The sequence below is a fragment of the Capricornis sumatraensis genome, chromosome 8, assembly GCF_032405125.1.
Source record: "Capricornis sumatraensis isolate serow.1 chromosome 8, serow.2, whole genome shotgun sequence".
NCBI lineage: Eukaryota > Metazoa > Chordata > Mammalia > Artiodactyla > Bovidae > Capricornis > Capricornis sumatraensis.
Genome location: NC_091076.1, coordinates 11,007,224 through 11,018,348, shown reverse-complemented (window position 1 = coordinate 11,018,348; position 11,125 = coordinate 11,007,224). Strand labels below are relative to the sequence as shown.

At 58.6% G+C, this 11,125-nt stretch overlaps 1 protein-coding gene across 1 annotated transcript; it reads left to right on the top strand.

Annotated features, from left to right (window-relative positions):
• Nucleotides 1-1,138: 1,138 nt before the first annotated feature.
• SAXO4 (stabilizer of axonemal microtubules 4) lies at nt 1,139-8,835 on the top strand. The gene is made up of 12 exons (XM_068979030.1): nt 1,139-1,247; nt 1,423-1,540; nt 1,797-1,950; nt 3,293-3,421; nt 4,336-4,399; nt 4,837-4,949; nt 5,351-5,410; nt 5,531-5,617; nt 5,945-6,058; nt 6,144-6,238; nt 8,097-8,261; nt 8,757-8,835. The coding sequence occupies exons 1-12, from the start codon at nt 1,139-1,141 to the stop codon at nt 8,833-8,835; spliced, it is 1,287 nt and encodes a 428-aa protein (XP_068835131.1).
• Nucleotides 8,836-11,125: the final 2,290 nt, after the last annotated feature.

Here is an 11,125-nt window from a genome sequence, read left to right as displayed (position 1 = left end):
TTTGGCTCTAGCAGAACATAGTAAACATTAATTTACCCAGAGGCTTAAGAGTGGGATCTGGACTCACCCACGTTTGAAACTCAGCTCTGCTATTTTCTGATTGTGAGATCTCTGGCCAGTCAAGTCACTTTTCTTGCCTAAGCCTCATTTTCCCTGTGTGAAAAGAAGGATAATAATAGCTACCTGGAAGAGCTACTCAGAAGACTGGAGATAAAAGATGTAAAGTGTCTGGTGAGAAGTGGGTACTCAATAAATGCGAGTGATTGTTCGGGATTATCTTTTATGTTGTGTCACTCGGACGGCAATTCTGCCCAGCTCAAGCGAGGGACACCATGATAGGGGCTGGAGCCTCAGAAGAAGGACCTTGCCTGAGCAGCTCCTGGCCTCCTCTCTTAGCCAGGTCAGCCCCTCAGTGGGCCCTGGCTTTAGAAGGGTTTGAGAGGCCAGGGGACGCTGTTGCTAGGCACCTGTTGCTAGGCAACGCACTGTTTCTCCTGGCCTGGCCACCTCCCTGAGGGCTCAGGCTTCTCTGGAGCAGCTCCTGCCTCCTGCAGCCTCTTGCCGACCTCAGAGCCCCTGCAGAGGGCAGGTGAGGGTGGGGCCAACTGTGGCTGGGCCCCAAGAGAGCCTGAGAGAGCCAAGCCAACTTCCAGTGGGAGGTGGGCAAGGATGGGGGAGTCCAGGGGCGAGACATGGAGCCTGGGGCTGAGAGTGAGCTTCTGAGCTGGGGTGGCCAAGAATTCCCAGGGAGGGCAGTAGTCTGGCCATTCAGTCCCCAGGAGAGGCCGTGTGGGGGTTCACATGGGACTGGGGAGTCCTGGCTCTGTCACCTATTGTGAGCTAAGCCTTTCTCACTCAGCACCTCAGTTTCAGCTGTAAAATGGGGGAGGGGTTGATGACAAGGTGTGGGGAAAGCAAGATAAGACACAGGGTGCTACGTGTTGACGATCACTAGTCCTTTCTTCAGTTCGGGGTGTTGGTGGAAAGGCACAGACCTGGGAGGAAGGCCACTGTGAAGGCTTCCATCACCTCCTCTCTGGTCCCCGCAACCTGGGCCTGGGGCGGGCTGGGCTGCCAGACCTACAGGGCTCCGTGTGCTTCCTCCCTAGGCCCCCCGGGGGCCCTGCCCCACAGCGCCATGATGGGAAAACTCCCCCTGGGGGTTGTCTCCCCTTATGTGAAGATGAGTTCCGGGGGCTGCACAGACCCTCTGAAATTCTACGCCACCAGCTACTGCACAGCCTACGGTGAGGGCACCTTTGTGTAGGAGCCACCCCCGGGACATGGGACAGGATGGGGAGGGAAGGCCTTTTAGACCTTGGGGGGTGGGCGTGAAGTATGCTGGTCCTGCCTGGGAGCCCCAGTCACTGTTTTCCCACCCTGCTGACCCTCAGTCCTGTCTTCCTGCTTCCCGTCTGGCAGGTCGGGAGGATTTCAAGCCCCGCATGGGCAGTCACAAAGGCACAGGCTACAAATCAAATTACCGGCCTGTGGTCTCCTATCAACCGCATCTCGATGCCCTGGATAACCCGGCCATGGGGTACAGTCTGTCCAACCCCTCCTCACCCCCTGCCTTCCCAGGCCTTAGCCCTCAGGGCCATCGGACCTCATCAGACCAACTCCAGCCTCTGCGCCTGGGGTCTGAGGTCCTGGGGGACTCAGGGACTGGTCTTCAGCCTGGGACCCAAAGGCAAGAAGACTCCTGAGGCAGCTGTGGGAGGTTGGAGGGAGGTGGACGCCCCACAGGGGACAAAGACAGGTGGCGCTGGTGTTAATAGCTCCTGCCCCACCCTCAGGGAACAAGTCTGCAACAATTTCCAGACTGTGACCAGTCAGAGTTACCGCCCCCTGGAGGTGCCCGATGGCACATGCCCGCTGCCCTGGAACTTGCACCAGACCAGCTCTGGCTACTCTCGGGAGAAAGCCAGTGCGGTCACCCCCATCAAGGAGGTCAGTGCTGGGCCAGGGCCAGGAGAGAGACGGGGAGCCCTCGTCTGAGGTGGAGGAAGGGCTGGAGGGGGGACTGGCTGGGGATACCTCCAGAGGGTGGGGCTGCACTGCCAAGGGATGGTCAAGGCTGAGATGACTGGGCATGGAGGAGCCGCTGCGGGCTGGGGTCCACTCACCTGCATCACTTTTGACCGCACCCCACACCCCATCACGCCCCCCTCCATTTCCATCTCCTCTGCCATCACCATCGTCACCACCCGCCCAGTCCTATTCCCTCCCCACTCAACCCCAACACCGTTCCACGATCCCCCGTCCCATCCACATGTCCACCCTCACCACCATCCCCAGCCCTGCTGCCACGGTCACTTTTGCACGGGCATCCCCATCTTCACTTCTGTAATTGTATGACTGTCTTCCTTATTATGAAACCTTCCCTGGGGTCTCAGACTGTAAAGAATCTGTTTGCTAATGCAGAGGACCTGGGTTCAATCCTTGGGTCAGGAAGAGCCCTTGGAGAAGGGAATGGCAACTCACTCCAGCATTCTTGCCTGGAGAATCCCATGAACGGAGGAGCCTGGTGGGCTATATAGTCCCTGGCATCGCGACATGACTTAACAACTGACACTTCCTTATTATCATCACCACCACCAGAATGGATGCTGTCATTCATTCATGCAGTCAATCTGTTCTAAACACCTCTCTTCTTATTTTTATTTATTAATTTTTTGGCCATGCTATGTGGCATGTGGGATCTTAGTTCCCCAACCAGGGATTGAACCCATGCCCCCTGCATTGGGAGCATGGAGTTGTAACCGCTGGACCATGAGGGAAGTCCCACCTCTTCTATTTTTGAAGGTAATATATGCTGGAGGAAAAAGTGTAACAAGGAAGGGGCAAGGAGTGAAGAAGAAGTGAAAGTTTCCCCTGCAAGTCAGGAGGGTCAGAAAAGAGCTTGCTGTGGTGACACTAGACAAAAATTTGAGGGAAGTCAGTGTTCCTCTGGATGCAGCTAAGTGAGGGAAGAGCAGGCAGACCAGACAGCAAGTGCAAAGGCCCTGAGGCGGGAGCATCTGACAGAGGGAGGGATGGCAGGAAGGAAGGAGACTGGAGCAGAATGAGGAGCTGTGTCCTTGTGGGCCGCTGTCAGGATGTGGGATCCTACCTGGGGTGTGATGGGGATACTGCAGGGCTCTGAGCAGAGGAGAGTCCTGGCCCAGTTTCACTGTAGAAGGACCCTCGGGCTGCTGTGCAGATCCTCTGCAGGGGTCAGGGGCAGAATCAGAGTCGGGAAGTGACTGCCATCCCCTCAACGGGATGGAAATTGACTGCTCCCTCCTCCCAGGTCAGGAAGGTCCATTTTGACACGCAGGACTGTGGGCCCCAGGCCATCACGGGGCTGGAGCCCAAGGATGTGCCCCTGCTCCACCAGCAGCAGAACAAGGGCTCGCTGGAGTGGGAGAACGCCCGACATGTGAGTGCCTGGCTCCGATGAGGGCCCTGTGCGGGCAGAGGGGCCAGAACCCACCTCCTCCTTTCTCCCCGGGACAGGCTCTGAGATGGCTCACCCATGTAGCCGGCTCAGTGTGGGCTCAGGGCCCACACAAACACAGGGGTGAGCTAAGGATTTGATATTGGGTGTTTCCAAAACAGCATCAAAGTGGTCCCCATGAGCACCCTTATGTGCATCTTGGGATTTAATCCCCGAGCTCCCGTCTCTCCTGACCCCCGCCAGGGGCCCAGTGCTCTGGAGCACCCACGTCCTCCCTTCAGCCTCTCTTCTCTCTTTGGGTCCCTCCTGCTCTGGGTCTCAGGGGCTGCAGGCCTGGAGTCCAGTGTGGGATGTGACTTAGTAGATCTTTTCTGGAGCTCTGGTGGGTCTTCTTTGCTGCACACAGTGAGTGGGGGCTACTCCTCCTGGCGGTGCACGGGCTTCTCACTCTGGTGGCTTCTCTCATTGTGGAGCACAGGCTCTAGGCACGCAGGCTTCCGGAGCTGCAGCGCGTGGGCTCAGTAGCCGTGGCACTCGGGCTCAGTTGCTCTGTGGCTTATGGGATCCTCCCGGACCAGGGACTGAACCGGTGTCCCCCTGCATTGCAAAGCGGATTCTTAACCACTGGACCACCAGAGAAGCCCGGATGTGACTTAGTTTCAGTCGTCACAGAGGAGCTGTGCTCTCATGGTGGAATTTCGGGTGCTGTGACGCTGGGTGAAAGAGAGATTTGTGTAGGGGCAGGGAGTGGGGGGAAAGTGTTGCCGGCCCTTCTGTCTCAGAGAACCACGCAGGTCTACTCAGAGCCCAGAGAACTGAAGAGCCGGCACCACCCCCACCGCCTGCAGGCCCTGGCCCAGCTTGTGTGCCCCAATGCTCCGTTCTCTGTGTTCCAGCCCCCCCGCTTTATGACTTCTGAGTATAATTCCAAGTATCTCAAGGAGCCATCACATCAGCCAGGTAGGCAGACGTGAGTCGGAGCTCTAGCTACCATCCCACCACACATTCCTACCCCCGACCCTTGGGGAGGGAATCCCTGGGGACCCCAGAGCTGGCACAACACTAAGAAGGCATCAGCAGAAGACAAGAAGGACATACAGACAGCTTGGGGAAACCATCCTCCCTGGCCTGACCTCTGTGCTTTAGGCCTGCCAATCTCCAAAGGACAACTCACTTGCCTAGGATGGCTGCTTGAAGCTTGCCCTTCCTTGTGCTCTCTCCTCATCTGCTCTCTGCCCTGCACTCTGGAGCTCCCACCAGTATCCACGATCCTGGTGGCTCAGGCCTCCAGATCCTTGGAGCTGGCTCTCTCCCCACCTACTGGGACCCTGAGCCACTGTCAGCCATATGGGTGGGGCCAGCTGGTCCCAGGCCAGCAAGAGGGCTGTCTTTTGCAGATCTCTTGCAGAAGAATTCAATTGGTGCCAAGGAGGAGACTGGCTTCACCGAAGAGTCCAACAAGAACCCCATCGTCTTCCAGCCGCCCTCCCAGGCCCTTCCTGGGGACCCAGTAAGTCAGGCTGGGACCCACTAGACTCTCAAGGTGATTGAAGCCCTCCAGTCTGGGGGAATTCTAGCTTTAAATATGTATCTGCTGCAGAGGCCTTTGTCTAAACACAAGATGAAAAAACTTGGGCAAAAATCACCACCTTGGTCAACTCCCCCAGTTGACGGATGAGAAGACTGAGGTTCAAAGAAGAAAAGCAGTGTAGCCAAGGTCACTTGGAGTTTAGACAAGAACCATGGCCTGCTGGTTCCCATGCAGCACCATGCTCCTTCTTCCCTTCTTCCAAACTCTCCCGTTTCCTCTGAAAGTCCAGTGATACCCGCTGGTGCTGAGCTGTCCTCTGTACTCAAGATAGACAAGCTGCTGCCTCTGGGGCCTGATGCTCCTCTGTGGCCTCTTTCCAGGTCCTCCTCCCTGGCCGGAGTGTCACCAAGTCAGACTTTCTCCCCATTTCCCACCCTCATGTAAGCTGAGCCAGGGTTGGAGCCGGGGTGGGGGGATGTCTGTGCTGCAGCCTGGGGTCCTCTGGTGGGGCGGTGGGGGCTGTGCCGGAAGCTGTGCCAGGGGCTGCCTTGCTGCCTTAGGGGGATGAGTTCCTGCCGGTGCTGGCCAGAGGCTCCGAGCGGGAGACGGGCTTCAGCCGAGTGAATGAGAGGACCCTGAATCCCAGAGTGAGTGGCCTCAAGGGGCTCCCTCAAAGCGGGGAGCACTCAGAAGGGAGGGGACAGGGAGGTTTCTTTGGCCTGGTGGCATTTGATCCAGGCAGGATGCGAAGAATCAGGACCTTTGGAGATGCAGAGGAAGGAGCCCTGGGTGGAGAGGCAAAGGCCTAGGGGCTGGAAAGTGAGGAGCGTGTTTGAAGCAGTGACTTGGGTGTTGAAGGAGGAGGGACGCTGTCCTGGGGCTGGGGCTGCTGGGGCTCTCTGCCTGCCCTCCGTCCATCCTGCTGCCTTGCCTTGGCCACCCAGCCACCCTTCCTGTGGCTCTGTCCCTTTCAGGTGCCCCCTCCCTGCCCAGAACCCAGCAGCATGAACCGCTGGCAATTCCAGTCTCCCCAGAGGATGCAACAGACAAATGTTGCCCTGCTTGGCCGGGAGACCGTGGGCAACAAGGTGAGGTCTGCGGCACCAGCCCCCAGCCCCAAATCCCCACTCCCCTCCCGACCTGACAAGTCCTCTCTCTACCTTTCTGGTGCAGGAGCCCTCAGGGTTCAGCCTTAACAACCCCAGCTACGTCCGGAGCCCCTATGACCCTGACATGGATAATCGCTATCTGACCACCTACAATCAAGGGTGAGCCCCCTTCCCTACTTATATCCGGGTTTGCGAAGCTGGTACCCACTTTACAGACAGGGAGACTGAGGCTGGACAAGTAACGAGTTTACAACAATTAGTGAGGACCCAACACTTGATGAATGTGGTTCCCCCAGAAGCAGATCCCGAGCCGAGGAGTTGGGTGTGAGCCCTTTACTGAGGATGTCAGGGAGGGAGTAAGCAGGATGGGGAAGGGCTGGCGACCAACAGTAGTGTGTTATTAAACCAGATATCCCATGGGAAAACTCTAGAAACCAGTGCAAAACATACAATTCAGAATGATCCCGATCAAGAAGCAAGAAAGCTGGGGTATTCATACCCCACCTCCGCCAGTCCTTGGTTAACAGCTGTCCCCAGGGGTGATGTTAAATCCCAGGTACCTCCTTGCCCAGGCAAAGTGGGCTTCAACAACCCAAGGGCAGCCTTCCCAAAGATGCTGTGCAGGCCATGGGTCGGCAGGGAAGGGATAAGGGGTACTATGGGGTCCACGTGGAGCAACAGAGGATCTGCTAAGACAACACATCCAGTCCATGGCAGGGGAGCTCCACATACCCTCAGAAGGTAAGCTCTGTGTTGTGTGAGCCCTGGGCAAGATATGAAAGTCCTCGGCATCAAGGAGAGATTCCAGGAGGAAGCGGCCTTAGAGCCATGGTTGGGGCTGCCCAGGCCAGCACCGGGTGGGGAGGGCATCACACAAGTGGGAGGAAGGAGATTAATTCTTAGGAAAATCCTGCCCTCACGGCATCTGTCATCTGCGTGTCAGCATGTGTCATCTGCGTGTCAGCATGTGTCATCTGCGTCTACACTGCCCTCCCCCAGCTCCTTCATCTCCCAGGGAGCTCTCCCCACCCACCCTGGATCCTTGGAGCCAAACACTCCCTCTTTCGGATGGAAACCCTGAGGCTCAGAGGGCAGAAGCGGTGCCTGAGCCTGATAGCAGATCATGATGTGTGTGGCTGCTGCCGTTCCCACGAAGGGCAAGGAGGAGGGGCAGAGCCCCCTCATCAGGACACTGGGGGACAGCTGTATCCCTGCCCCCTCCCCAAGCTCCTACAGACCCCTCAGCACCCCCACCTCCTCCTTCTCCACCCACCTGTCTGACTTCCTGAGCTCCCGCCAGCATCAGGCACGCTGCTTCTTCCTCCTGCACCCAGAACCCCAGGGGCTGTGATTACTGACGATTTTTTGTTCTGTACCCCTTCTTTATAAACTCAAGGGCTGGGCCCACATATTACTCATCTTGGCACCTTCAGAACCCAGCCCAAGCTAGCTCAGTGAAAACCGGCAAAATGGAAGAAATGTCCAGTGCTGAGAGGGGAATGGATGACGTGGAGTTCCCAGCCCCCATCCTCTCCCACCTCTGAGATATTCACAGGCCAGGGAGGCATCTCCTTTATATATACATATGTATATATATGTATGTATTTACTTGACTGTGCTGGGTCTTACTCGTTGCAGCATGCAGGATCAAACCCAGATCCCCTACATTGGGAGCATGGAATCTTAGTCACTGGACCCCCAGGGAAGTCTCAGGGAGGCATCTCTCAAAAGTCCTTTCCTCTCCTGAGTGTGTCTCAGTATCCGGGGCGGCACAGAGGAGGGGCACGCAGCTCAGGGCAGAGCCAGGGCAGGCTTCCGGGCTAAGAGGGGAGTGTGGGGCCAGGGCCTTCAGGAGGGCCTGGCGGAGGGGATGCCGTGGGCAAAGGCAACGAGGCAGGAGGACCCACGGCAGGGCGAGCTCCTCTGGAGCTGAGATTCCTGCTGGAGCAGAGCGCAGAGGCGGCCCATGTGGACGGAGGCCAATGTGCGGCAACCTGCCCTTCTTTCCATGTCGTAGATACTTCGAGAACATCCCCAAGGGCTTGGACCGCGAGGGCTGGACTCGAGGTGGCCTGCAGCCCCAGAAGCCGGGAGGCTATGCCCTCAACCAGCCGGTCACCCGCCTGGAGGCTACCCCCAGCCCCTCGGAGAGCCTGAGGCGCCTGCACCCTCACGTGGGCAGGTAGCGCAACCCTGCCGCGTCCTTTGCTGTGTCCAGCAGCCTGTCCCCGGCCTTGCCTGCCTCCTGTGTCTGTCTGTCCGTCTGAGAGGCCCCTTTTTCCCCGCTGGTTTATCCATTGCCTCTCCTGCCCTCCTCACCCCAGCGACCCCTCCTCTGCACAGCTGCTCCCCTGCCCGCAGCTTGTTCCCGGGCACTCAGCTGGCTCCGACATGCTCCCTGCCTGGCTGATTGGGGTGGGGTGGCGTGTGGTGTCGGGGGGACAGAGCTGAATGACTGTGGTTCTGCCTCCTCACTCTGACTCCTTTTTGCTCAATTCAATTCCTCAGAAATCACATTTACACCAACAATGGCCCGGAGTTGGCAGGCAAAGACTGGCTGTGGTTTGGCCGTCCGAGCTGAGCCCCGGCTCCACGGAGAGGGACAGGCAGAGGGGGAGAAGGCCTGGGCTCCCTGCCCCGCTCCCCTCCCTCACCTGCACGCCTTTCTTCCCTGCAGAACCCTGATCTCTGAGGACCCCTTCTACCGAACCGTGCCTCCCAACAGCCACAGGAGCCGCTTCACGGCTCCCAGCTGAGCCTGAGGCCTGGGTAAGGGGCTGGGGACCCCCACTCCATCCCGGAGTGGTCCTTGTGGGGCCGCCCCCCGGCCTAAGTCCTGGGTGTGGCCAGCCCTGCCCAGGGACCCCAGCCCCAGAATAGGAGGTGGGAGGTCGGGGGCACCTAAGAGAGAGGAGGGTAGTACACGGGCCACCCGAAGCCCTTCAGGCCTCATCTCTGTTCACACAGGTTTGCTGACCCCAGGGGACAGGAGCCGGCTACTGTCCCTATTCCCACATCCCCCCGGGGGCTCCCCGGCTACTTTCCTAATGAAATAAAAGCAGTGAGGCCGAACAATGTGTCTGCAGTGTCAGAGGGGGCTGGGAAAGGAACGGTGAGGCTGGGGAGGGGGTGCCTGACTGGAGTCAGATGTGGAGTCAAGGAGGCCTGGTTGGACTCACCGTCATGATCCGGGCAAGGCACTTCGCTCCTCAGACTCAGTGTCCTCTCCTGGGAATGGGTCACCTCGGGCCTGTGCTGAGTGCTCTGTCCAGTGTGGGCGGGAAGAAGTCCCTGGGGTGGGGGGCAGGCAGGCCAGAGCGGGAGGTGGGTCTATAGCATGGGGAAGGGGATCAGAGCAGGTCTGCTGGGGCCCTGCTGGGGCCCACGTCTGAGATCGGAGAGTCTACAGGAGAGGGGAGGGGACTTCCCTGGCGGTCCAGTGGTGAAAGACTCGGCAATTCCCCTGCAGGGGAAACAGGTTTCGATTCCTGGTTGGGGAACTAAGATCCCACGTCCCATAAGTTGCACAGCATGGCCAAAATAAATAATAGGGGAGGAAAGCCAGGCAGGAAAAATCACAGGGCTCTTTCTCCAGAGACAGACGAAGGAGGGTCCACAATGGATGTCTCCCTGGGCACTGGACCCTGGGGGAGGGGTGGGGGCTGGTCTCAAGGCTGGTGCCTCAGTACCTTCGTGAGAATGAGAACAAGCCTCCCTCTAGGCGGACGCCCCACTTTAACACAAGACTTGAAGAGCAAAAGTCTTCTGGGAGGAAGAAAAGCCTCCCTTCCTTGAGGTGCGGCAGCCTGAGACCTCTCAACCTGCAAGGCAGAAACTGGGCTGCCTCTCAGCGCCTTCCATCACCTCCACCAGTGCTTTTGCGAAGTGCCCAGCCGTCTCACCATACGCTGTGGCCCTGCTCGCACCAGGCCCTTATTTTATAAATAAGGAGCCTGGACCCGGAGAGGAGGGGACGACTTCAAGATGCTCGAAGTCGGACAGGGCAGAAAGGCAGCAGCCGCCCCTCTGGGGATGTCCTGGATGTCCCCCGCACCTCATGGCTCAGCCCGGCAGGCAGAGGGGCAGACAGTGGTCCAAGAGCTGGGCCCCCACCCTTCATCTCCACCCCTGCCCCTGCTTGGGAGTCTGTGGAACAGCTCTGCCGGCCCCAAGGCCTGTCTGTGCTCAGGAGTCTTGAGCAGCAGGCCTGGGGGCTGTCCACGGCCTGAGTGGGGTTCCATGTGGGAAGTGGGTGGCTCCAGCTGGCTCCAGCATGGGAGGAGGAGGAGGGGAGTGCGGGACACAGAGTATCTTGACTACAAACGCGCAGAACTCAGGACCCAGCGACAGCCCCACACACAGTGGGCGGGGCCTGCTGGTCTGTGGTCCCCAGCATCCGGTGAGTGGCCAGGCAGATGGAAACACACACACACACACACACACACACACACACACACACACACGCACTCCACCCGGTTTCACCTCTCCCTGTCCTTCCTCAGAGGTGTCCTGTTACAGCTCGTGTTTCCTTGCCTTGCCTCTAAGCTCAACAGGGGATAAGGTGTCAGGACACCAGAGCTGGACAACGCTGCCTCTCCATCACCTCCCGGTTCACGGTCCTAAACTCAGTTTCCAAGCCTGGGGCCACGCCCGCCGCAATGCTTCCTGAGCCCGGGCTGTGGACTCCACCCCTGGGCTCCCCTTACCCCTGCCTTCTACCCCCAGCTCTCAGGAAGCCCATCCTGGCCTCCCTGTCTGGGTCTTGGGCTCCAGCCCAAGGGGTTGTGTGAGGATAGGGTGACCCAGAGGGTGGGGTGGCAGGACAGGAGTCCAACAGGGGGCCAAGGTCAAACCTAGATGACTCTAGAGCCCCTGCCTGGTGCAGGACACAGGTTTCCTCATCTTTCCATGAGGAAGCAGACACAGAGAGGCAGAGCACCTGGCCCAGGTCCCCCCGTCCTAAGGATTGTGGGTGGGGGTCTGCTGGAGAGGGGCAGAGTGGGAACCCAGAGTAGAAGGCGCCTGGTGGAAGAGTGAGTTGACTCC

Excerpts from the sequence above, each read along its gene's own strand:
- SAXO4 (XM_068979030.1), top strand. The coding sequence starts at position 1,139 with ATGATGGGAAAACTCCCCCTGGGGGTTGTCTCCCCTTATGTGAAGATG. Across the intron at positions 1,541-1,796 it reads CTGGATAACCCGGCCATGGG|GGAACAAGTCTGCAACAATT; the intron begins GTACAGTCTGTC and ends CCCCACCCTCAG. Across the intron at positions 6,059-6,143 it reads GGGAGACCGTGGGCAACAAG|GAGCCCTCAGGGTTCAGCCT; the intron begins GTGAGGTCTGCG and ends TTTCTGGTGCAG.